Genomic DNA, 26398 nt, shown 5'->3' with positions numbered 1-26398 from the left:
CTCCGCGCAGGCGCAGTACGCTTCACGATAGGAAGAGGAGGGGGGTGTCGGGAACGCGCAGGAAGATTGTTGTGGGGAGTGCGCGCTTCCGCGGGATGTGCCGTTATACCGCCGTAGGTTGCAGGAACTCATAGACACACTCACCCCCTTTAGCCGCTTCATAAGGGTGCTCTTTTGACCGCTTTTAGCTAATCCTCGCTCCTCAAGCGCCGCTCGTAAGTCGGTGACCCGAAGGCTGTCCAGCGGCCTCCCGTCTAGCGTCACATCCTCTAGTTCTGCCATTTTCTGCGCCTTAATGCAGCGCCAACCCAGTTAGAAAACGGAGCACCGGCTGCGGGGCGCTATACGACCGACTTCGGCCGATCCCGCTGCGTGACGTCAGCCTCGGGCACTTCCGCCTCCGAGTTCGGGTCTAGTCGGAGGACCTCTTCCCCCTCCTTCCTGTTACGTCACGTTCGTTCCAGCATATAGGCCCCGCCTCCATTCGCTATAATAGTCCTGGTAAGTCGGCTTGATCCGGGCTTTTCAAAGAGCAACAGCTACATCTAGTGGTCGTTACAGGGTACTGCTTGAAGCTATGCGGTGAGACCTTGGATCCCGCTAGCAAGTAGAATTTTAATTATATAATATACATTATATTCTATATATAATATACGTTCCTGGACAAGTGACCTTTATTTGTAAATTTTGTGGCTGCCTAAAAAATACAGGTGTCAAATAGTTTCCTTAATTTGTAGCACAAAAAGGACAGTATTTTTTCTTATTTAATGTGTTTTGCTGCACACTCCAGGTGCTGTTCACATGTGTGTTGTGGGATCTAGTATAAATGGAAACCATGATGTAGTGTTGTTCTATTGTAGAGTTGACTCCGACTCCAGCTTTAAAAAGAAAAATCCCAGAACAATTTAAAATTGAGTTTTGATAAGAATTTTATAAGTTTTGCTCATCAATATATATTATGAGCAACATTCTAATAGGACACTGGCCCTATTAGATAAGGGGGGGTCATAGAAAAGTTGTCGGCGGTTACTATTTGGCAGCTTGTTTCTGAGCTGGAAGAGTCCATTGTGTGGGGGAGATCTGTGTTGTTCTCTTCCTGGATGCTGGATGACTGTATATGAGCAGCAGTGTAATATGAAGATATCCTGTGTAATATAGAGGAGGAGGAGGAGAAGAAATAAGTAGTGCAGCAGTAACCGCTGTCCTCAGTGTGGTGTTTTTCTTCAGTGTGCTATGACTGCAGCTCTGTGTGTGTGTGTGTGTGTGTGTGTGTGTGTATGTATGACTGTGTGTGCTATGGCTGCAGCAGGCTGTGTGTGTGTGCTATGGCTGCAGCAGGCTGTGTGTGCTATGGCATGATCCCTATATCACTTTGTGTAACCCCCTCTCTATATCACTATGGCTAACCTCTATATTACAGGGATCTGGCATTGTAAGCAGTGTGTGTGTGTGTGTACAGTGAATATTTAGCTAGAAACATAGAAGATCGTCAGCAGGAAAAGATCACCGGTTCCTTCTAGTCTAGTTGTGAGTTGTTCAGGACATGGAGGCTGGAGACTGGCTGCATCCACTGCACACACAGGAGAAGCTGCTTTATATCTTTCCTCATTCCCTCAGAAGTTGCCCCAGGATCATGTTTGACATTAGGGAGAAGCTGCTGAGCCAGTGTGATAAATAACTCCCCTGGTATATGACCGGCCATTTATGAAGGAGCAGGAGTCGGAGCTGCGGCTTACCGACTCCACATGGTAAATATTGGTGTAGCCCAGTAAACCTTGTTGAATTATTATAGGGTCCATCAATTTCCCCTTAGATGCCCATCTATTCTTGACAAAAAAAACAGCACTGCATGCAATCCCTTTAAGTGACTAAAATCTACCAGCCACTTAAAAGTTACATCCCCACACTTGATACCGTATTCTCAGATCATTCAATAAAACCGATTCACCCTTTATCATATCTATGGGCGGCCGTCCATACACATCAGATAGTGGTCAGCTAAATGCTCTTTCAGCTGATGACCATCTCTCCCAGTCTATATCTATAATACATACACAAGCTCAGCCCAGTCCACATGTTCTGAATAGAGATGAGGGAGTAAATCTCTGTCAGACACCACAGCAGCAGCTTTTTTTCTCAAAACAAAGGGATCCAGCACGTTCAACTAGAACAGCTTAACATCTACCATCAGGGCAAAGGTTGGGACGTCCCCATATACACTTCAGACAGTCAGCAGGTCCTACTGCCTATAATATACTGTATATACTGTACATAGGCAGTTTAAGGGTGTGAAAAAATCAAATTAACCGGTGTCAGAGAGTTATACAGATTTGTAATTTACTTCTATTTAAAAACTCATCTTCCAGTACTTATCCTCTACTGTATGTCCTGCAGAAAGTGATGTATTCTTTCCAGTCTGACACAGTGCTGTTATCTGCCACCTCTGTCCATGACACTAAGGGCCCTATTACACGAAACGATTACCGTGTAAAAAATCATTATATCATTCAAATTTAAATTATAATCGTTCTGTGTAATTGCAGGCAACAATCACAAAATCGTTCTTATGTCGTTCATTGTTAATTTAGATCTGAACCTAAAATTACTGTTAATCTATCGCTGTAATTCCTCATTCGTTCGCTCAAGTTCCGCATTTGTTCACTAATCGTTCAGTGTAATTGCACATTGTCCATTGTTTTGCTGGGATGAGAAGGAATAAACGATAGTAACGATCACAATAACGATCATAGTAACGATTGTAACTAACGACCATCGTTCTGCGTAATATGGTGAACGATTTCAGGGTAACGATAAACAATCTAGTTTGCTATCGTTAGTTGTTAATCGTTAAAAATTGCTCCATGTAATAGGACCCTACCTGTCCAGAGCAGCAGAGGGTTTTCTATTGGGATTTGTTACTGTTCTGGACAGTTACTGACATGGACAGAGGTGGCAGCAGAGAGCATTGTGTCAGACTGGAAAGAATAAACCACTTCCTGGAGGACATACAGAAGCTGATCTGTACTAATAATAACTTTCTGACACCAGTTGATTTAAGTACTTTTTTTTTTTTCCCTCCGTACCCCTTTAAGGACAGACTTTGGGTGAAATCACAGGAAAGGAAAAAACGCCAAGATTGGCACATTGTACTTTTTTTTTTTTAATTGCTGTAGTCAGGTGTTATCTTAGAGTCAGTAAGGAAATATGAAACATCATACCCAGATGATATGCACAAGCCAAAAAGACAGATATGGCTGCACATCGCACCCATGGTTGACACAAAAGCTTGTTCAGCTACATTTAAAAACCAACATCAGAACTTAGTATATTATATTTCATATAATTTGATCAACCCATATCGGCTCATGTACCAGCGTGCAGGTACAAATGAGTCCCTCCACATAGAAACATAGAAGATTGTCGGCAGAAAAAGACCACTGGGTCCATCTATTCTGCCCTTTTAGTATTTTCTTTCTTATTATCTTAGGATAGTAAAATAATATTTTCTTACATTGCTTCTGATCTTTCCCCCAACTAACCTCTCACTGTGTCCTCTTGTTCTTGAGCTTAGTTTGTTACTAAAAACACTCCCCTCTTGAACCTTATTTAGTCCCTTAACATACTTAAAGGTTTCAATCATGTCCCCCCTTTCCCGTCTTTCCTCCAGACTATACAGATTCAAATCTTTAAGTCGTTCCTGATATTGTTTATGCCTCACACCCTCCACCATTTTTGTAGCTCGTCTTTGAACCCGTTCTATTTTATCAATGTCCTTTTTTAGATGAGGTCTCCAGAACTGGACACAGTATTCCAGATGTGGCCTCACCAGAGCTCTATACAGCGGGATCACAATCTCCCTCTTCCTACTGGTTATACCTCTAGCTATACACCCCAGCATACGATTTGCTTTCCCCACCGCCTGGTTGCACTGGTGACTCATTTTAAGGCTGTCAGAAATCATTACCCCTAAATCCTTTTCTTCTGAAGTCTTTTCTAACACAGTACTGCCGATGTGATACTCGGATAGAGGATTCCTCCTCCCCAAGTGCATTATTTTACATTTGGAAACGTTGAACTTCAATTTCCACTGTTTGGACCACTTATCTAGCAAAGCTAAATCATTTTCCATATTACTGACACCTCCAGGAATATCAACCCTATTGCACACTTTTGTGTTGTCAGCAAACAGACAAACTTTACCTACCAACCCTTCTCCTATGTCACTTACAAACATATTAAAAAGAATAGGACCCAGAACAGACCCTTGTGGCACACCACTTCGATTTGAATACTGAAGAGGAGCACACGTGTGCACTGTTAGGCTAGGTTCACACTACGTAAGTTTGCGGCCGTAGCGCGCTCTGTGAATAAGCGGCCGGAGATTTACGTCGTTTGCTTACAATGGAAAGTATACGATCTACGGCTGCACAGTTCACACTACGTACGAACTTACGCCCGGGTCGTATGCGGCGCCGTAAAAAATGAACCAGACCATTGTTTCGGGACAGAAATGCTGTAACTTACGCCCGTAGAGTAACATGCGGTACCGTACAGAGTGGTGATTTCTTCTTTTTTCCACTTTGAATTGCCAATCCAAAAGGTTCTGAGGGGTGTCCGGGGCTAGCCGAACATATCCCAGTAAAATACCGCTGTCAAATCGCTACGTACGCCACTTGGGAAGCGTACGTAGCTTACGGCTGGGTTCACACTATGTATATTTCAGTCAGTATTGTGATCCTCATATTGCAACCAAAACCAGGAGTGGATTAAAAACACAGAAAGGATCTGTTCACACAGTGGTGAAATTGAGTGGATGGACGTCATATAACAGTAAATAACTGCCATTATTTCAATATAACAGCCGTTGTTCTAAAATAACAGCAAATATTTGCCAGTAAATGGCGGCCATCCACCCAATTTCAACATTGTGTGAACAGATCCTTTCTGTGTTTTTAATCCACTCCTGGTTTTGGTTGCAATATGATGACCACAATACTGACTGAAATACATGTAGTGTGAACCCAGCCTACGGGCGTAAGTTCGCGGACTGTACGTAGCCGGCCGCAACTTGCGTAAATCCCGGCCAGAGTTTTACACGTAGATTTCCGGCCGCGAAAAATATGCGGCCGGACATATACATAGTGTAAACATAGCCTAAGGGTACATAGAGATACAGAGGGATAGAGTGTTGAAGGGAGTGGTGTATAAAGTAATGTTTGCTGCACGATTATTGATTGTGAAAAAGTGGTTGTCATCGCAACCTCCGAGTATAAAGGAATGGAAAGATTTAACAAACACAATTTCGAGATATGAAGTCTGGCAAAATAAGAACAAAAAGGGGTGGATAAAATTAAAGGAGTATGTGGATAAATGGAATTTGTATTGGAGGGAACATAATGTCTGATGTTTTTATACCAATGTGTTTGTTTGTTTTTTCCTCCCATCTCTTCTTCTTGGCGACTAGAGGGGGCAGGGGGGTGAAGTTGGTGGAATATGAGAACACACCCTGTGTAACCTAAAGGGATGATCCTTGGACGCCTGGGGATTAGGAATGTGTAAGAACTAGAGGGTATAGTGAGAGGGAGGCCTCGCTAATGCCCCTTGAGGAGAATCAGTAAGAGCTGAATTATGCTTGGAAGTGAGAGCAATTGTTGTTGGAAGAGAACTAAGAGAAGTTGTGGGACCGGTTAGAACTTGGTTGATATAATTTGGAATAAAGGAATAATAAACTGCCCACTCCTGAGGGGTGAGTGGAGCTGGATCCCACAGTGATATGCCAGGGGGAACTATGGCTATTAGCTGTAAGGGATGGCCAGCAAAGGGGGCCGACTCTTCATGATAAATGTGGAGTGGGTCTCCTGAATGTGTGGTATAGAGTGACCCGTTGGCCCGGAGGGGATTCGTTTCCTAATCGGGGGCGGTTTCCTTCAGGGCAGGGGGGAAAGGCGGATTAGTGGATGAATGATCTTGGGAGTGGGAACCGAAGTTGATTTTGAAGTAATCTGTGGTGAGATGGTTACAAAGGTATGGAGGAGAGTGTTTGTGAGAAAAGGCGTGATTTGGCACTGATTCGGGATGATCAACAAGAGGCTGGCGAGAATAGAATAGAAGAGGATGATTGAATTAGAGGGCGGAGGGGGGTGAACCCTAAGGGGATACAGCTGTATTCAAAACAAGTCCAGGCGTCCTAGGGGACATCTCTTGGCAGGACGTCAGACGAAATGATTGTCGAGCCTGTGATATTTTAGGTGGTCCTCAAGAAGGAAGTAAGATTTCACCAACCAAGGGAAATGGGTTAATATGATGTAAGTTATGGCATTTTGTATTAATAATTGTGGTATTATTTAGAAAAGGAATAAAGTATAAAAAAAAAAAAAAAAAAAAAAGATCACTGGCCCACTACCACCATTCCCCTCGCGTGTAAGAGTACAGAGAGTAAGCAGGGAACTCTACATCTCTACATGTAATATGGCCCTTAGGCTGGACTGACTATACAGGTACATTGCCGGTAGCCAACTTGTACTGCCGCATACTGGCAATGGCCCCATTCATGTTTCTGACTATAGGGAAGATTTATCACGTAATCTTACAGTATGGCCCCGTTCCACTGAGCAAAACTAGCGGAATTGTCCGCCACGGAATGCCTTTAGCCTCCCGCTCATAATAGGAGTCTATGGGAGGTGCGCGCTCCTGCCCTGTCCGAACTGAAGAATGAACATGTTCATTCCGCTAGTTTTGCTCAGTGGGAACAGGGCCTAAGAGTGGTCTGGTCTTTGTTGCCCATAGCAACCAATCCGCTCAGCTTTCATTTTACCAGAGCTTATAAATATATGAAAGCTGAACTGTGATTGGTTGCTATTGGCAACAAAGACCATTCTTACATACACCCCCCATGTTTGAACCATTTTCTACACACACATTTATTTAGCAGAACTCACAGAAGACCACTCTCCAGTCCTGATAAATAAACGCATATGTATGGGGCCCCTGGCTGTACGCTGCAGTTTATGTTGGAGTCCCATTTCCAAGATATCCAAGCAACATACAGGTTTAGCGTGAGGTGAACTCTGCTTTATTTATACATTTTACAACCTTCCAACAGCAGACATATAGGCAGTAGTCGAGTGAACTGTATGTTACAAGATAAGGCAAAGTTCACACATAGTATTTTGGTAATTTTTTTTCTTTTCTTTATGGGTTGGTCCAAAACACAGAAAAAGGTTCAAATCTTTCCATTATAGTTTTCTGTTTGTTCCACTCCTGGTTTTAGCTCAAAATACTGACCAGAATGCTGTGTGTACCCCAGACACAGACTTGCTTTTTCTGTGTTTATAACAGTGGGCAACCCCATAAAGAGAAATGCTGCAAAACTACTGTAAGGCCTCGTCCACACATCTATGTGCAAGACTGTAATGCACGGACTGTGCATTTGTGAAGGGGATAACGTCTACGGCAAACTGAATGCATAAGTGTAGGGCCTATTTTTTGTGGCGCAGATCCACTGGCAAAGAAGTCCGTGTAACCTTTGTTCTCCAGTTAATGATGCTTATAGTTTTATAGTGGAGAGGTTCAACCCATGGACAACGGCCAGAATTAAGTTACGATCATTAATTCCGGATGTTGTTTGAGCTTATCAGAACACAGTGGTGACATAGCCTAAATCTGCACCCGATTAAATACATGTGAACATACCATTACTGTGGATAGTTGATGAATCCACCTGGTGGTAAAGACCCCACTGTTGTAGCTAATATGAATGGAGTATTTTCTCAGAGAACTCTGTGTTGGCGAAGCTTTGATACTTAATAGGCTGGCGCCAGTAGTCATGATGTTGACATATGGTGATGAAGGCAAAGGAGCAATAAGTGGCAGCATCAATATTTACTTAAGCTGATATTCCATCTTGTTGCCAAGTCTCACTCTTGGATGGTAATCTTTATTGTAATCTGCCAGGTAATGAATATGGTTCCTTGTGTTTCAGGCTATGACAGCGGAGGCTATTCCCATCTCATATGTCCCAGCACAAGAAATGCGATGCATTTTACACTGGTTTTCTGAATGGACAGAACACCAAAGAAATCGCTTTCTGCAGGATCTACTGGGCAAAGCAGTGCCAGACAAACTGTGCCTGCTCCTCGAAGGACTGGGCTCTTTGCAACTTTCTGCACCCCCACCAAGCCTTTTTCAGTGCCAAATGAAACTTTGGGATCAGTGGTTCCAAAGCTGGGACATCGATGAAAGAAATGAATTTTTACGACAACTGGAGCAACAGGACCCAAACTTTGTGGCCTTGTTCTACAAGGAGTTGGCAGGAACTGCAGGCCAGGCCTAGCCAAAAGATGAGAGGTGTAAGAGGTGTACATTTAGAAGATAATAAAAGAAGAAGCTTTCATTGATTCTCGTACTGTAGCCTCCAATGCCTTAGTTAGTTATCATTACATATATGGAGCACTTTTTTATTTTTTATACTGGTTTATTATATTAAAAAAAAAAAACATTTTACAAAAAGACTGACAGTCATGTAACTGTTAAACTCATATGTAAAAATCATTGTGTAGCATAATCACGTTGGCATTTATGGTTCTTTCTAGTAAAATCCTCATCTGCAGGAGTCTTGGTTTTGTTCTAACAGGATGAAGTTGCTTCCTCTCTTCCCTCCTGTGAAGCGTATTAACCACACATTGCCCAACTCCTTTATTTTAGAGCTGGGCATGGTAAACGTCTCTTACTTGTAAGCTTCTTGCTCTGTATTTACACCAACAGATGGTGAGAATCAGCATTGCGCAAAACAGAATGACCCCAACGCACGTACCAACCAGACCAGCCTGACTGACAATGCTGTTTTGAGAGCCATGGGACTGAAACCTGTGGAGATAAAAATAAGGTTACCCAGTGATGGCTGTATGTAAAATGTTCATAAACTGTGCAGTTATGTAGTTATTTCTTGGAACTGCTCATCCAATGATGCTGTAATCAGACCTCGCAAAGGAAGCGGTGGCCAGATTCCATCCAACAGAAATATCACTTAGAAGGCCAACATCTTGAGCTGGATGGTTAAGAGCCACACACAATCACAGGAGGAGACCATAAGACAGTAGAGGCATCAGACATCGTGTTTTCAGATCAGAATTGAGGTTTTTCTTTAAAGGGGTTCTCTGGCACTACCAAATTTCCCTATATAGCTGTGGTAATTTAGAAAATAATAAAAATCCCATGCCTACCTGTCCACGCTCCCACGGTGTCCTGCTAGTAGTGTCTCTGGTTTCCCTAGATGAATGCTGACGCTTCATTTTGTCTTGGGAGTGACAGCCAATCACTGACTGAGATGGGACAGCACTGCAGCCTGAGATTGGCTGAGTAAAGTATTTTCTATATGACTGCAGCTGTATAGGATATTTTTCCAGACAACCCCTTTAAAGGTTTAGGGTAGTTTCAAAATGTTTAGAAGAAACTAGAACTGAAAATAAAAGTAAAAGGGAAAAAAACCTTTACTCACCCCTAAAATCGCTGCTACTTGAAAATGTTAAAACAATATCATACAATGCTGCTGATCACTGGCATCAATAGTTGTGCTATACACGAAGGGACCGGCAAGGTTAGTAATTGACTGCAGCAACATGTGACCAATGTACGTAATGTCACTGTGGCGCTTCTAGTGGGGGAACACTGAAGCTGCAGTCATTCTAGAGGTGAGTAAAAGCTATTTTTTTTTTCTTTTTCACCCTGGTTCTAGTCTGTACTAAAATTTGTAAAAATACAGGAAACACATTTTTATGTCATAACTGACCTGATGGTGATGGTGGAAAATTGAGGAGACTCATATGTTATGAAATAGTCTGTGAGATTCATAATTGAAGAATGAGGCCAAGATCCAGTGGGATGAGGACGGCAATTGCTAGATTCTCCAATCACGAGAACAAACGATAAATCTGTGTCCAGCTGAGTCGAAGCATGTAAGAAGCATCTGCCAAAAAAAATTCTTATTTAAAAAACAAACAGTGATGTAATACTGATATACCTTGAAATACATACAGTGAATTCAGGTCATTGCACAACCTCTGTATATCTTTGACAGTAGGCCTATAGCTTAAAGGGGTAGTTCAGAAAAATAAAATTTCTTCCAAATAAACTGGTTCCAGAAAGTGTCAAAGATTTTTAATTTACTTCTATAAAAAAAATCTTAACACATCTAGTACTTATTAGCAGTTGTATGTCCTTCAGCGTCCTGGTGTATTCTCTCCAGTCTGACACAGTGCTTTCTGTTCCCACCTCTGTCCATGTCAGGAACTGTCCAGAGCAGTAGCAAATCCCCATTGAAAACCCCCTGTTCTCTGGACAGTTCCTGACATGGGCAGAGGTGTCAGCAGAGAGCTCTGGGTCAGACTGGAGAGAATAAACCACATCTTGCAGGACATACAGATAAGTACTGGAAGACTTGGTTTTTTTTTTTACTAGAAGTAAATTTCTCAAAGCAGATTTTTAATGATGAACGATAGCAAACGAGAGCTACCTAAAATTGTTTTCCATATTACACAGAACGATAGTCATCAGTTACGATTGTTACTGCAGTCGTTTACTCCATCTGGTCCCAGCAAATGATCTATGGGTGAATTACACTGAATGATTAGCAATTAGGGTGGGTTCACATTGAGGAATTATCGCGGATAAACTCTGCGGAATTCCGCTGGCAGTATGCGCTCACGGATGTGTGCCTTTCCGCCGGCTCCATAGACACTATTCTATGGGCCGGCTGATTCCGCCGAAAGAATTGACATGTCAGTTCTTTTGGCGGAATGCGGAATCAGCCGGCCCATAGAATGGTGTCTATGGAGCCGGCGGAAAGGCGCGCGTACAGCTGGCGGAATTCCGCTGAGTTTATCCGCGAGAATTCCTCAATGTGAACCTACCCCTATAGGCTCAGCTCAAAAGAAGCGATCAATGACACACACAATTTTTTGATCGTTGCCTGCATTCACATTCACAATTATCGTTCAAATTCGAACGATATACCGATTTTTCGCATGATCATCATTCCGTGTAATAGGACCCTGTGCCTCTGCAGCACCACATCACTGACTCTCTGACCACTGCCAGAGCTCATTTACTCCCAGCTTACTGGTATGTCGCTACTCGGCTGATAGTACCCGACCCAGCTGATGGATTGCCTACTCAGCCAGTCAGTGACTTCAGCAGTTTCCCTCCCCAGTCACTGGTTGGCTGAGGGGTCAATCCATCAGCTGGGTTGTGCACTATGGGGATGGGTAAGTATAATTTCTTTCTTATGTGCTCCCACCCCCAGCCAGCACAGGATTTTTTTTACATTTTTGTCATACTTAAAATGCTTTAAATGCAAGTTACTATAAAATCCACTTTATAGTGTAGTGCTGGTGTCACCAAATTCTATCAGCATGTAACCCTAACCCCTTGTAACCCTTTAGCACCTTTGTACACCAGCATGGTGAGCAACGACCCCTAGGACTTCCTCTGTTAGAAGCTTCTTCTTAGCAGGATTCCATTCTAGGTTTTGCACAATTGTTAACTGCACTCTTATTCCTGGGCCTATTTGAGGAAATGTGCCATAGAAGGGGGATGTGGGGGAAACAGAGGTTGGGGCAGGAGGCCGATCAAATCCCGAGCACAGCCTTCCATCAGGACATAGCAGAACACCTTCAAAGCCTTTAACCTGCAGGAGGAGAGTAACCAAAGACGATTTATCAGGGTTAGAACAGGCTACTTTGACAGCTGAAAAGAGAAACAATGACATTGTAGTGGACTTTATTATAGAATATTTCACTTTACTAATATATAAATTGTGACTAATAGTAAAATTGAATAATATTTATTGTTATGTGACAATGGTTTCTGTCAAGGGGTGAGATATCTTAGGCAACAGTGGTGTAGCTATAATAGAGGCAGGGTAGGCAGCTGCTATGGGGCCCCTACAGAAGGGGGGGACGGGGATGTACAGGGAAGATAAGAATCTCCTGTGTCCTTCTGCTTAACCCCTTACATGCTGCAACACAAAAAAGGGTTAATATGCAGAGGACAAAGAGATCTCTCCTTCACTGCACTGATAACCCCTGACCTCTGTACTCTGCTGCAATTAAGTAGGAAAATGTGCCAGATGTCAGGGGTTATCAGTGCAGGACCAGTGACGCAGATATCTCCTTGTCTTCCTTTTTAACTATTTTTGTGTTGCAGAATGTAAGAGAACATTCATAAGTACATAAGGGGTTAAGTAGAAGGTACTCTGCTCCTGCTCCTATGTATTTAACCATAACAGCTTCTAGTGGGCCCTTATAGTTAAATATAGTGGACTGACAGAGCAAGCAGCCATTGGCTCTCTGCTCTGCCAGTCACTTTTGTAGCTACATTCAGGATTCTATATGCAGTACTTTGTGTTGTGCGTAGGGGAGGGGGCTCATACAGTTTTATGCACTGGGGCCCCATGAATCCTAGCTACGCCCCTGTTAGGCATCAACTAAGCAGTTATTTTTTGGACTTGATGTGTTGGAAGCAAGAAAAATGGACTCAAGTGTTAGGAACTCATCCCTTGTACCGTGTCAACTCTCTCGTTGATGACCCAGCTTAGGGTCCTCTTACATAGAGTGATTTTTAACGATAACTATAAGCGATCACAAACGAGATTGTTTATCGTTAACCTGAAATCGTTCACCATATTACACAGAACGATAATCGTTAGTTACGATCGTTACTATGATCGTTATTGTGATCGTTACTATGATCGTTTAATCCTTTTGATCCCAGCAAAACAATGAACAATGTGCAATTACATTGAATGATTAGTGAAAAAACGCGGAACTTGAGCGAACAAATGTGGAATTACAGCGAACGATTAGCGAACGTTTAACAATAATTTTAGGTTCAGTTATAAATCAACGACATACGAAAGATTTTTCGATCGTTGCCTGCAATTACACAGAACGATTATTGTTTAAATTTGAACGATTTAACATTTAAGGTTTGTTTGTTTTTTGTTATTTTAATGGGCTCCATCTATGGATTTATTTTACTATTCTTTGTTTAGAAGAATACACTATTCTGGCCATCAAGTTCAACAGAAACCTGATGGAATGGAACCTAACGGAAGCCAGCTGATAGCATAAAAATATTAAATAGGGATGTATAGTAGAAATATAAAGTGTCAGCTCTTAGGGTGCGTTCACACCTACCGCATCCGCAGCTTATTTTTCCGCGGAAATACGCAGGTCTGGTAGTGCAGATTTCAACCTGCGAGAAATCCGCATATGTGTGCGTTTTGCGGTCTTTCTGCAGCAAGTTTATTGCAACTGAAATGTCTGTTTAGAATGAGAGACATTTTAAACTGACATTTCAGTTGCGATAAACTTGCTGCAGAAAAAACGCAAAACGCACACATATGCGGATTTCTCGCAGGTTGAAATCTGCACTACCAGACCTGCGGATTTCCGCGGAAAAATAAGCTGCGGATGCGGTAGGTGTGAACGCACCCTTAAAGTGTGAAAAAAATCTGCTGTACATTGTGACTGTGTTTTCATTACTTCCACAAAATCAATGTAATTGAAAAATAGCCTATTGTGACCATAGACTTTGACTCTGTCTTGCACAAAGCTGTAATCTGTCATCCCATATGTTACATATTCTCTCTACTGTGTGTCGGTTTGAAATAAGTAAGAATCATGACGTGCTTTATTGGACTCCATATTAACCCATACTGTCCATTCTCCCTAGAATTACAACTTTCAGGAGGGAACTTCCCATGAATACATAATCCAATGGAGGCTGTATTGCCATGTAGCTAAGCGTCTGTACATGGTCGAGCCCTCACATTGTGACTGCACATAAAAGAACCATAAGTGATCTCTCAGTTACCTCTATCCACTCTCCAGCTGGGCAGTCTGTCCATTCTGAACCTTGAACTTTGATCTGGAAAGTGTTTGGAGCTATGCAGCGATGCAGATAGCAACGTCCTTTGACCTTTTCGTGCTTCGTTTCCTATTGCATATATAGGGGGAGGAAGGTTTTATATTGAAATCTTCAATAAATCTGTCCAGTTTCCTTAGTTTTCACCGGCCATCGATCCATATAGTTTACACAAAATATGCTCCTGAGACGAAGGAAGAAGAGCGACTAAAAGTGTGTTGAACTACAGAGAACTTTCAACTTTCTCTACAAAGGAAGGTTCCAGTGGTAATTTTATGTACCCTAGTCGTCTTACTTTTCACATCTTGCTAAGGCTGGGTTCGCGCTACGTTTTTGCAAAAAAAAAAAAACAAAGGATCAAAACGCATTTTTTTTAACATACAAAAAAACATAGCTGACCTTATTTTTGTGTAAGCTAAAAAAAGGATGTGCTTTTTTTTTTTATAATGGAAGTCAATGGAAAAACAGATCAAAATAGATGCACACAAATGCATAAATTTTTCCATCTGTTTTTTTTTTGTTTTTTTTTCAAAAATGGATGATGAAAACAGATTGCAAAAACATAGTGTAAACCCAGCCTTACTGCTGAAAGGGCAGGCTCGCTTTGACAAGATTTGCAGCATATCACTTACAATACATAATCTATGAACTGCCTCGGAGGCATTGGCCACTGTAACTATCCATGAATGCTGCCAAGAAGCAACTCAGAACTAATACATGGCATACAGCTGGTATCAACAAAAATAAGTTGCATCTCTAAATACTAGTATGGAAGAAATAGTCACCTTTGTAAGGTTGGAGAAGAAGCAGCGACTCTGGGAGTGGTATATTTCATCCGCTCCATAGTTTTCTTGTTTCAACCAACACTCCCCCTGCAGATAAAAACCAACAATTTGTAACCGGATGGAAGTTATACACTGTGTTACTGCAAAGCCACGGGCAACTTCCAACCTACCCCTTGTAGAAGGGGTTTATAAATCCGGCAGCCATCAAGGAACGCATCGGTAGAGCAGTTACCTTTGTTCAGGTGGAGATGGTGACATCCAATCTCACTGTAGAAAGAGGCACAATTAGATATACAAGGTAGAACGTAATGAACGTCCAAGAGTTTTACCAAGTCTTGCAGCACTCACCCTTGATCTTTACAGAAGAAATCTGCTAACTTTTCCTGACATGTGGATGGTAGCCCAAAACTAACGCCAGCTCCTGCAAAGAGATTGTGGGTTAGAATGTTCGGCTTTAATAATTCCTTCATTCCAATGCATTGTTACCATCAAGGGTTACTACCTTTACCCCACACAAGATGGCTGCTCATACTTGTATTAACCCCATACCAGCCCATATCTTGAAAGGCAGCAAGAGTGATTGAATCCAGGTATGTTAGGTGTGGAGGACTAAGTGAAGCTGTGAGGATAGATCCCTGCATCATTCTAGATTCCCAGTGGGATGAAGTTGGGCTTTCCTGTTAAAGGCAACAATAGAATTAGAAAAAAAAAACATTTCCTTTGGAGATACAACTGGAAATAATGCTTGAAAAAGAGGACTTAAAGGAGAAGTCCGGCAATTTTTTTTTATTAAAGTATCGTATTGCCCCCCAAAAGTTATACAAATTCCCAATATACACTTATTGCGAGAAATGCTTATGAAGTGCTTTCCCTGCACTTACTACTGTACTGCACTACTACTGTCACCACCCGACTCCCAGAGCTGTGCGGGCTGTGGCTGCTGGAGAGGATGATGGCAGGGGGACACTGAGGGACACAGGGCACTGGAGGGACACTGAGCATCCCTCTGCCATCATCCTCTCCAGCAGCCACAGCTCTGGATGTCAGGTCGTGACATCACCATGTTATCCAGGAAGTGACATCACCATTTTATCCAGGAAGTGAAGCCTTGATGCAGTAGTAAGTGCAGGGAAAAAGCACTTTATGTAATAAGTATGTAATAAGTGTATATTGGTGATTTGTATAACTTTTAGGGGGCAATACAATACTTAAAAAAAAAATTTCCACAGACTTCTCCTTTAATTTGAGTTTAGTTGGGGATAAGGTCAGAAACAACACATAGGGGGAGATTTATCAAAGGGTGTCAAATATAGACTGGTATAAACTGCTCACAGCAACCAATCACAGCTCAGCTTTTAGCTCTCGTAAAATGAAAGAGCAGCTGTGATTGGTCGCTGTGTCCTAGGGAAACTGATGTGCTATAAACATTCAGGGGGAGATTTATCAAACATGGTGTAAAGTGAAACTGGCTCAGTTGCCCCTAGCAACCAATCAGATTCCACCTTTCATTCCTCACAGACTTTTTGGAAAATGAAAGGTGAAATCTGATTGGTTGCCAGTTTCACTTTACACCATGTTTGATAAATCTCCCCCTCAGTGTCTGTTAGGGAAATCTGCCCTCCCTATGGCATGTGTTTACCCTAATGGGGTGTATGGGCAGAGATTTCCCATTTACATGTGCAGATTATTGTTACCGTACAAATTATTTTACTTGTTCTGAATTTGGTGATAGTTTTCCAGTCTGAATACGTGAAACGAAAGAAGCATTGTGGTAAAATGAGGCATACCTGCAGAGAAATTATCATTGTTTGTGGTACACATAGATTTCAATTTCTTGAATGTTCTCAAAATCCATCTGTACAGTCAGAACGCAATCTATATGAGGGTAATACTATTGTAGAACATTTACCTGGTCTTCAAGAGGGGCTCCAACATTGCCCGCTCCTAAGTGCTCCCCCATTCTTTGCATCACATTTGGGGTGTAAATGCGCAACTGACCCCTTTCATCTGTGTTTGTCACACGGGATCGGGAAGAACACTGTCCTGTTGACACAGATGAGAAATGGTTATTTTAAAATGGGGGGTATAAAGGATTTGATGGGCACAGACCTGTCGGAAAGTCAAAACCCAGCGTCCCCATGCTCTGCCAGGAGATAAGTTATGACTGGGATGTGTGATGTCAGTGTTAATAAATCCCCCATAAAGTACAGAATATGGAACCTAACATGATTCTTCCGATTCCTAATTAAGAATGGACAGAACAATATTTAGCATTGATGAGGCAGAAAACTAATATAATTATTCACATGTTTACACCATGTTCTAAAATCGTTGTTCGCAAAAAATTCGCAGATCGTTCCGTGTAAACAGTCGTCACGAAAGTCCAGCCGCCCGCAGCCCGGCCCCCCGCTCATCCGAAGCCCCCTGCGCCGGCTTGATCGCCACCCCGTGCATTGATTGGCTGAAGAGGGGAGCCGGGAATTTCAAACGACTCCTCTTCAGCCAATCAGTGCTGAAGAGGAGCTGTTTGAAATTCCTGGCTCCCCTCTTCAGCCAATCAATGCACTGAAGAGGGGAGCCGGGAATTTCGAACACCCGCTACGCCGAGCAGGTAAGGTATGCTTACAGCGGGGGCAATCGAAGCGGGGGGGGGGGGGCGATCGGAGCGGCGGGGGTGACGATCGGGGCGGCGGCGGTTGGCGATCGAGCCGGCGCCGGGGGCTGCGGATGAGCGGGAGGCTTGGCTGCGGATGAGCGGGGGGCCGGACTGCGGGCGGGCAATCCTAAAACGATCGCAAAACGATTTTTCCGTATGATATATCGTACCGTCTAAACGCTGATCGTTATGAAAAAAAAAATTTGTTACTCCGACACCGTTAATCGTAGGATCGGGCCAATTATCGTTTCGTGTAAATGCAGCAATATTGGGGAGATTCTTCAAACTGATGTAAAGTAGAATTGGCCCAGTTGCCCCTAGCAACCAATCAGATTTCACTTTTCATTCTTCACAGATTCCTTGCAAAATGAAAGGTGGAATCTGATTGGTTGCTAGGGGCAACTAAGACAATTCTACTTTACACCAGTTTGATAAATCTCTTCCTATAGTTCTTACAGACAACACTTCTGAGTACGGCAAACTTAAAAGAGTCCATTTGGGAAACGGCCTCTATGTAGTGACAAGTAGACTATGTGAAAGTAGGCCTTGCTTTTTGTTATAATTTTCTTTTTATTATTTAATTTATTTATGTTATAAAAGAAAGAATACAAACAATATCACAATTTGTTTTTGTTATAATTGATAACAATCTGATTAAATATAAAAAGCTAAAAAAAGTGGTTTGGATATTGACTCTCTTGACTTTCTTTCTTGTCCCCTCTCTGTCCCCAGTTCATTGCTTTAATGCAGTTGAATACCATTGGAGTGACTGGTCCCTAGGGGGCATGCAACAACTTAGTGTAAAAGGCTTTAGCCATGAAGCCAGTGGATTTCATCTGTTTTACAATCCAGAACTGAACAGTTCAGCCGCATTATTAGGTCACGTTCAGATAGACATAATGACACTGCGAGTTCTGTTTAACAGTACTAAAGTACTGTGAATGCAATATGTCTAAATGAGGATTCAATCAGATTTCTACACAGATATATTTACAGAGAAATATACTTTCTTATTAATTTAGAACAGCACTATGACATTGAAAAATTACCTGGAAAACTGCAATCTATCCAGCGCTCAAAAAGACTGCTAGAGAACCCAAGGGCGTGAAGTATCTCATGTAGACAAACCTGAAGTGATGACAAGCAAAATGATTTCAGCTGTGAAGGAACAACAATATAATATGCTATACCATATGGTGGTAATGGTGTGTTTACACGGACAGATTTTTGAAGCCAAAGCCAGGAATGGATTTGAAAAGAGGAGAAATCTCAGTCTTTTCTTTATGACCTGTTCCCTGTTTATAGTCTGTTCCTGGCTTTGGAATCGAAAAAATCTGTCAGATAAATCTCTCTGTGTAAACGCACCATTACCAAAAGTAATGCTTTTCTCAGAGCCATGCAAGTCAGCAGGTGTCCACCATAAGCAATGAAACATAGATTGTCTGGAATTGAACACAACATATGGTGCGTTTACACAAGCAGATTTATCTGACAGATTTTTGAAGCCAAAGCCAGGCACAGACCATAAACAGGGAACAGGTCATAAAGGAAAGGCTGAGATTTCTCCTCTTTTCAAATCCATTCCTGGTTTTGGCTTCCAAAATCTGTCAGATAAATCTGCCTGTGCTCAATCACAGGAAGGCCTATTAGGGTGCCTTTACACAGACAGATTATCTGACAGATTTTTGAAGCCAAAGCCAGGAACAGCCTATAATCAGAGAATAGGTCATAAATGAAAGACTGTGCAAAAGAACACTGCAGAGACACCATCACATGTCTCGACGTCAGTGAACTAGCCAGACCTTCCCTCCGGGAAGGAACAACCAAGCCAAAGTGTTCTCCAGTCAAGGAAACCACCTCAGCAAGGTATCCATCCACAGACAGCTGTTTCGGGGTTTTTGCCCCTCATCAGTGTGGAGTAGGTTTCTGGCTAGTGGGAGCAATGACTAGTAAGTGCATGCAAAAGGACGCTGGTTGACCTCAGGGAGATCAACCAAAACACCGCAGAGACACCATCACGTGTCTCAACGTCCGTGTATTCTAGAACATTGCCCCCTGGGAAATCGAATATGCAAAAGAACACTGCAGAGACACCATCACATGTCTCGACGTCAGTGAACTAGCCAGACCTTCCCTCCGGGAAGGAACAACCAAGCCAAAGTGTTCTCCAGTCAAGGAAACCACCTCAGCAAGGTATCCATCCACAGACAGCTGTTTCGGGGTTTTTGCCCCTCATCAGTGTGGAGTAGGTTTCTGGCTAGTGGGAGCAATGACTAGTAAGTGCATGCAAAAGGACGCTGGTTGACCTCAGGGAGATCAACCAAAACACCGCAGAGACACCATCACGTGTCTCAACGTCAGTGTATTCTAGAACATTGCCCCCTGGGAAATCGAATATGCAAAAGAACACTGCAGAGACACCATCACATGTCTCGACGTCAGTGAACTAGCCAGACCTTCCCTCCGGGAAGGAACAACCAAGCCAAAGTGTTCTCCAGTCAAGGAAACCACCTCAGCAAGGTATCCATCCACAGACGTTGTTCACTGACGTCGAGACATGTGATGGTGTCTCTGCAGTGTTCTTTTGCATATTCGATTTCCCAGGGGGCAATGTTCTAGAATACACTGACGTTGAGACACGTGATGGTGTCTCTGCGGTGTTTTGGTTGATCTCCCTGAGGTCAACCAGCGTCCTTTTGCATGCACTTACTAGTCATTGCTCCCACTAGCCAGAAACCTACTCCACACTGATGAGGGGCAAAAACCCCGAAACAGCTGTCTGTGGATGGATACCTTGCTGAGGTGGTTTCCTTGACTGGAGAACACTTTGGCTTGGTTGTTCCTTCCCGGAGGGAAGGTCTGGCTAGTTCACTGACGTCGAGACATGTGATGGTGTCTCTGCAGTGTTCTTTTGCATATTCGATTTCCCAGGGGGCAATGTTCTAGAATACACTGACGTTGAGACACGTGATGGTGTCTCTGCGGTGTTTTGGTTGATCTCCCTGAGGTCAACCAGCGTCCTTTTGCATAAATGAAAGACTGAGATGTCTTCAAACCCATTCCTGGCTTTGGCTGCAAAAATCTGTCAGATAATCGGTCTGTGTAAAGACACCCTTACTTGCACTATAGGGGAAAATTTTGCTTTTGTGCATTTTATCTTTTAATTTATAATCTCTGTGTTTTTCCTGCTGCTTGGTTTTTGCAAAACAGTTTTTTGCAGAAATAAAAAAAAAAAAATTGCGCAAACGTCACAAAGCACACAAAAAAGAAAATAAACACAGAAAATATTAGACTGAGTGGTAAATTACCGCCACCCAAATTTCAATACATGTTTGTGACCATATTGAAAGAGAACATAATCTACATACAGTAGTTACTCTAAAAATGTGGATATCAGGATACCTGTACAATGTGCTGATGTTGGTATACTCCATCTCTAAGGCGCTTTGGGCAAAACACAATGACTCCAGCAATGGGACGACCAGAGTGATCCAGCTGACAGTATGAGGCATAGGCGATAACTGAAGGCTTCAATGATAAGAAACAAGGTAATGAGAGAGCAGATGATCCATAACCCTAAGTAGTGTGACTGGTGTTGTATCAATGTACACATATCTCCAGCCTTCTCCAGCATGTGTACAAATAGCGTCACTGATATTAGTCAATGTGTGGAACAGAATCTTACGCAAATGCTGCTCTTTTATAAAGCATCATAGTCAAAGTTATATTCACACATGGATCCAATGTTCACATTTAAAGGTATTATCCAGCGAAAATCTTTTTCTTTCAAATCAACTGGTGTCAGAAAGTTATATAGATTTATAATTTGCTTCTATTTAAAAATCTCAAGTCTTCCCATACTTATCAGCTGCTGTATGTCCTGCAGGAAATGATGTTTTATTTTCAGTCTGACACAGTGCTCTCTGCTGACACATCTGTCCAGAGCAGGAAAGGTTTTCCATGGGGATTCCCATAGAAAACCTCTCCTACTCTGGAAAGTTCCTGTCTTGGCCAGAGGTGTCAGCAGAGAGCAATGCTCTATGAGAGATTACTTTTTATTTGTACTTGTTATCTGCACCCTTTATTTTACGATATGATGTATTGCAAAACAAAAATATAATTTTATGTGGGGTGAACTAAAAACCCTAACAGTTCTGCCACTTTAGAGGGTTTTTAATAGCGTTTACTCTGCAGTTAAAACACCATTTTTTTTTTATCTGTGGGTAAGTTCGATTAAAGCTAGACCCTATGTATACTTTTTGGTTAAAGGGTTAAAAAAATCATGAAAAGATTAAAGCATCCCCATATACCGATTTTGCTTTTCTTTTTTTTGGAGCGCCTGTTTTTTTGTGGGATGAGTTGTAGTTTTTATTGACACTATTTGGGAATTGACAGAACAGTTCTCCATGTCAGGCATGGTTTGCAATTAGGCTCCATTCACTTCAATGGAACTGACTTGCAAAACCCCCCCAAACTGGAGACAAGAACAGTGCTGTCTCTGGAAGAAACTGTCCGTGTTTTTGTAGCGCTGGATAACCCATTTAAAGGAGAAGTCCAGCGAAGATTTTTATTAAAGCATAGTATTGCCCCCCAAAAGTTATACAAATCACCAATATACACTTATTACGGGAAATGCTTATAAAGTGCTTTTTTCCCTGCACGTACTAGTACATCAAGGCTTCACTTCCTGGATAACACGGTGATGTCACGACCCGACTCCCAGAGCTGTGCAGGCTGTGGCTGCTGGAGAGGATGATGGCAGGGGGACACTGAGGGACACAGGGCACTGGAGGGACACTGAGCATCCCTCTGCCATCATCCTCTCCAGTAGTCACAGCCCGCACATCTCTGGGAGTCGGGTCGTGACATCACCATTTTATCCAGGAAGTGACATCACCATGTTATCCAGGAAGTGAAGCCTTGATGCAGTAGTAAGTGCAGGGAAAAAAGCACTTTATAAGCATTTCCCGTAGTAAGTGTATAATGGTGATTTGTATTACTTTTGGGGGGCAATACAATACTTTAATAAAAATTTTCGCCGGACTTCTCTTTTAAGCTCCCTCCTCTCCTTATGCTAAAAACATTTAAACTACAAAAGAAATGAACATACTTTGTATGTATAAGTACATTTATCCTTCATGATGAATGACGTAAATTAAACATAAATGGCCATGGCTAGAAATGTCTTTTTTTTGGTAACTGTACATTCCAAAAAACCTGGAACAAGGAGTAATAAAAAAAAATCCAATCCATCTCAATTTGTTACCAATAAAATAACAACTTCGCACAAAAAAACACATCCCCTGAAGAAGAAAATGTAAAAAGTTATCAGGGTCAGAATATTGTGATGCAAAGCAATTTTTTTTAAGCACGAAATGGAAATTTTCTGGTACTTTCTCTAGGTTTGGTTAAGTATCACTCACCTGTAAAGCACATTTCTCTGTCTGTGCTACCCTTACATATAAAAGGAAGTCTGTATCGGGAACACCTGTGCCATTCGGTGTCACATGATCAGGTTCTGTCCCATTCATTGGCCACACTTCATATCCATGTAGATGGGAATCTGGGATCTATAAGAGGTACATCTCAAATGAGAATACTATAGCAATAACATCCCCATGTAACAGCACATTGCACCCAGACCAGGCTTACCACAACATCGAGGCAACGTTCTCCATGGTAAGAGAGGTCACGAGATCCACACCTGAAGCAATGAGGAGAGCATCACAACTAATATAACTGGGAGATGCACTATGTAGATAGATGGTGGAGGGGACAGAGAAGAGAGGTTTTGGGGCTCACCTTTTATAATTAAGAAGTGATGGGTCTCCCCAGATAGAGCGACAATATTTACTCATATCACGATTCAGAAGTAGCGGCCCCTCGGATCTCTGCACTTTACAGTCAGTCAGAAAATAGAAGCAGGTTAGAAGAAAACGTGTTTTAGCTTCTGTTTCAAAATCTAGGCAATATATTTACTTTAACTAGTTGACGACACAGGACAATCATGCTCTCCCTGGTGCCGTAAACAATGCATAGAGCGCTCAGGACGCGAGCGCATGCTATACGTGGCGCCGGGAGGCTATTTACCATTTAGATGCCACTGTTAAAACTGACGCCATTTAAATGCCCCTGGTAAGCGTCATTGGTGGTGCAGTGGCCTGACATGGTGGGGAGGCGATCCGTTCTGCTGGTTTCATACATGGCAGTTTTGTTGTAAAAGTGCCACTGCAGTTTTTGAGCAAAAGCCAGATGTGGATTTAAATGGGATGGAAAATATAAAGGGAGGACTGGTACTTCTGTTTCCTGTTGGATACCCTTCTGGTTTTGGCACAAAAATTGCAGTGGCAGTTTTCCTTAAGAACCTGCCATCTTCTAGGCCACCTGGGCTGCCTAAGATCAACACTGATATGATGAATAGAGTCCATCTGAACCCGAACTTTCGGCATTTGATTAGCTGCGGCTGCTGAACTTAAATAAAGCTCTAAGGTTGTCTGGAAAACATGGATACAGCCAATGACTATATCCATGTTTTCCACATATCCTTAGGGCTTTATCCAACTTCAGCAGCCACCGCTAATCAAATGCCGAAAGTTCGGGTTCGGATGGACTCGAGGATGCTCGAGGTTCGCTCATCTCTAATGATGAATCAATGCAGTACATATGTACTGCATTGATCCCTATGAGCAATCAATGTAGTGCTCATAATAGTCCCCTATGGGGACTATAAAAATGTGTTAAAAAGAAAATGTTTTTCATTAATAAAAAAAAATCCATCTGATAATAAAAGTTCAAATCATCCCCCTCTTCTTATTTTTTAAATAAAAAATATTAATTAAAAAAAGATGATAAACATATGTGTCATGCAAAATCACCCAAAGTGTGTGTCATATTCCTGATTTCCCACTGTAAAAAACGTAAGCACAAAAAACCTGCCAATGTGAAAAATTGCTGATTTTTGGTCGCATCTAAAAAAAAAATTTAAATAAAAGTGATCAAAATGCGCCCTCACATAGCCCCATAGAGCAAAAAATAAAACCATTATATTAATAATTCTGTTAACAAATTTAAACAAAGAATTAAAAAAATAGCTTTTGTTTTTTGTTGTGTGTTTGTGACAGATCTGCATGGGAAATTTGTGACACATGTGGAATCACCGTAATGGGCGCTGTATTCAGTAGGGCACCGTGAACTATATATATTTTGTCCTGGCTATACTAGGTATATTACATAGCGTGTTCACATGTTACAAATTAGTTGTAGAAACAAGCTCATTCAGATGTGGACAATGATCTGCCATTGGTGAGGATATCTTTACAGACATTGACAAATTCTCATACTATAGATCCAGTCAACCCTTTTGGTAACGTTCATAGATTTTTGTGACTTGGATGGGTTGTCCAGTGAAAATCTTTTTCTTTCAAATCAACTGATTTCAGAAAGTTAAATAGATTTGTAATTTACTTCTATTTAACAATCTAAAGTGTACCCATACTTTCATCTGCTGTATGTCCTGCAGGAAGTGGTGTATTCTTTTCAGTCTGACACAGTGCTCTCTGCTGCCACCTCTGTCTGAGACAGGAACTGTCCAAAGCAGGAGAGGTTTTCTGTGGGTATTTGCTCCTGCTCTGGAAAGTTCCTGTCTCAGATAGAGATATCAGCAGAGAGCGCTGTGTCACACTAGAAAGAATACGCCATTTCCTGCTGGACATACAGGAGCTGATAACTATGGGAACACTTGAGATTTTTAAATAGAAGCAAATTACAAATCTATAGAACTTTCTGACACCAGTTATATTGAAAGAAAAAGTTTTTTGCTGGACAACCCCTTTAAAGGGGTTATCCAGCGCTGCAAAGACATGGCCACTTTCCCCCTACTGTTGTCTCCATCTTGGGTGGGGTTTTGAAACTCAGTTCCATTGAAGTAAATGGAGCTAAATTGCAAACCGCACCTGAACTGGAGACAACAGTAGGGAGAAAAGTGGCCATATTTTTGTGGCGCTGGATAACCCCTTTAATGTTCAGTTAAAAATCACAAAGTGTACAAAGAGAGTATCCAAGTATATAAAGTTTATGAAGACCTTGCTCAGCATATTCAGCATTATTTAGTATCCTCCATTGGGCTCCGGACATCTTCTAGTGATCTATAACAATGAAGCTTCTGAAACAAATGTATATTGAGACACTTTGGTCTGTACCCTCACCTGATAACATGTCGGAGATGGTCTTGGTCACTTCCCTCATGGCTGACTGTAGTTGTGTGTTCTGTGATAGTGTAAGTAGAGCGCTCTGCCCTGGCAGATACCAAGGGGTCACCCTGAGCGGCAGCTGAGGTGCCCATGTTGTACTTCGTCTAAAGATTTTGGTGGTATGAGGTATTACAGCTGGGGGAGACACTACGTGAGTATCTCGCTGTGCAGAGTCATGGAGACAGACTAAACAACATAGTTTTACCATTAAAAAAAGACAAAAAGTAACAATAACAACCTTCGACATGGATAGACTAAAAAAAAAAAAGTCTTGATGGTAAGAAACTAGAGAACTAGACAGAAGATATATCCATGCATTCTGATGAGAGCCATCCTATAGCTTTATATATAGGACAAATACATGCTCACCAAGGACTCATGAAAGTCCACTATAATAATAAGGCAGATCCTCTCAGCTGTCCTTCCTGCCTGTCTCTTGTCTCCTCTATCTTGTATCATCTGCAGGCTTTGGATGAACAATGCCAGACAGAAAGTTGTAGAACTGGTTTCTTTAGCACAGGAAGTTAATGATCTAGAGAGTGCAAGGGGCAGAGAGCGTGAAAGAGGAGGGGATCTGGTGAGAAAGCATGAAAGGGACACCGAGCATGAAACCAAAGGATAGTGATGAGGCTGGAGTTTCTAGAGAAAACATCACCTCCTCTATTATAACTAAAATGTTACGGGTAGAATCGGTGTAAAGACTAAAGCCATCTAGTAATTTTCCATCGAATCTATATATATGTCTAGATAATACGGAATGGTTGGACACATTACCTTCAAGTTGG

General features: G+C 42.1%; 3 protein-coding genes across 8 annotated transcripts in view; 1 reads left to right on the top strand and 2 right to left on the bottom strand.

The window, feature by feature from the left end:
• Positions 1-413, bottom strand: part of ACIN1 (apoptotic chromatin condensation inducer 1) — a 57855-nt gene extending 57442 nt beyond the window's left edge. For 2 of the 3 annotated variants that reach the window (XM_069961598.1, XM_069961599.1), the window contains exon 1: positions 145-409. In XM_069961598.1, the coding sequence (XP_069817699.1) occupies positions 145-282 (138 nt within the window). In that variant the 5' untranslated portion in view covers positions 283-409. Of the gene's footprint in view, positions 1-144 lie in introns of all 3 variants that reach the window. The other variant, XR_011362116.1, reaches the window with a different exon arrangement.
• C3H14orf119 (chromosome 3 C14orf119 homolog) lies at positions 17-8581 on the top strand. Of its 2 annotated transcripts, none has more exons than XM_069961613.1 (2): positions 17-113; positions 7982-8581. In XM_069961613.1, exons 1-2 carry the CDS (start codon positions 96-98, stop codon positions 8330-8332), a joined length of 369 nt encoding a protein of 122 aa, XP_069817714.1. In that variant the 5' UTR covers positions 17-95; the 3' UTR covers positions 8333-8581. The 2 variants fall into 2 exon arrangements, with proteins under 2 accessions (XP_069817714.1, XP_069817715.1); XM_069961614.1 differs by having other exon boundaries at positions 21-501; positions 7982-8570.
• On the bottom strand, positions 8405-26093 carry CIROP (ciliated left-right organizer metallopeptidase). 3 transcript variants are annotated; one of them, XM_069961602.1, is made up of 15 exons: positions 25569-26093; positions 23167-23260; positions 23017-23068; positions 22788-22934; positions 20767-20892; positions 18414-18492; positions 16618-16751; positions 15211-15385; positions 15057-15129; positions 14879-14975; positions 14709-14795; positions 13873-13995; positions 11442-11683; positions 9788-9964; positions 8405-8865 (listed from the first exon to the last, which is right to left on the bottom strand). In XM_069961602.1, the coding sequence occupies exons 1-15, from the start codon at positions 25858-25860 to the stop codon at positions 8700-8702; spliced, it is 2064 nt and encodes a 687-aa protein (XP_069817703.1). In that variant the 5' UTR covers positions 25861-26093; the 3' UTR covers positions 8405-8699. The 3 variants fall into 3 exon arrangements, with proteins under 3 accessions (XP_069817703.1, XP_069817704.1, XP_069817705.1); XM_069961603.1 differs by having other exon boundaries at positions 15217-15385; XM_069961604.1 differs by having other exon boundaries at positions 23167-23255; positions 25569-25655.
• Between the last annotated feature and the right edge of the window lie 305 nt (positions 26094-26398).

The sequence above is a fragment of the Dendropsophus ebraccatus genome, chromosome 3 (assembly GCF_027789765.1).
Source record: "Dendropsophus ebraccatus isolate aDenEbr1 chromosome 3, aDenEbr1.pat, whole genome shotgun sequence".
Taxonomy (NCBI): Eukaryota; Metazoa; Chordata; class Amphibia; order Anura; family Hylidae; genus Dendropsophus; species Dendropsophus ebraccatus.
The sequence above is the reverse complement of the archived record's forward strand: the minus strand, read 5'-3'. Positions and strand labels throughout refer to the sequence as shown.

Coding starts and splice junctions, on each gene's coding strand:
- CIROP (XM_069961602.1), bottom strand. CDS start 25,860: ATGTCGAAGGTTGTTATTGTTACTTTTTGTCTTTTTTTAATGGTAAAA. Junction 23,261..25,568: donor CATCTCCGACATGTTATCAG/GTGAGGGTACAG, acceptor CTGACTGTAAAG/TGCAGAGATCCGAGGGGCCG. Junction 16,752..18,413: donor GATAGATTGCAGTTTTCCAG/GTAATTTTTCAA, acceptor CTGTGTCAACAG/GACAGTGTTCTTCCCGATCC.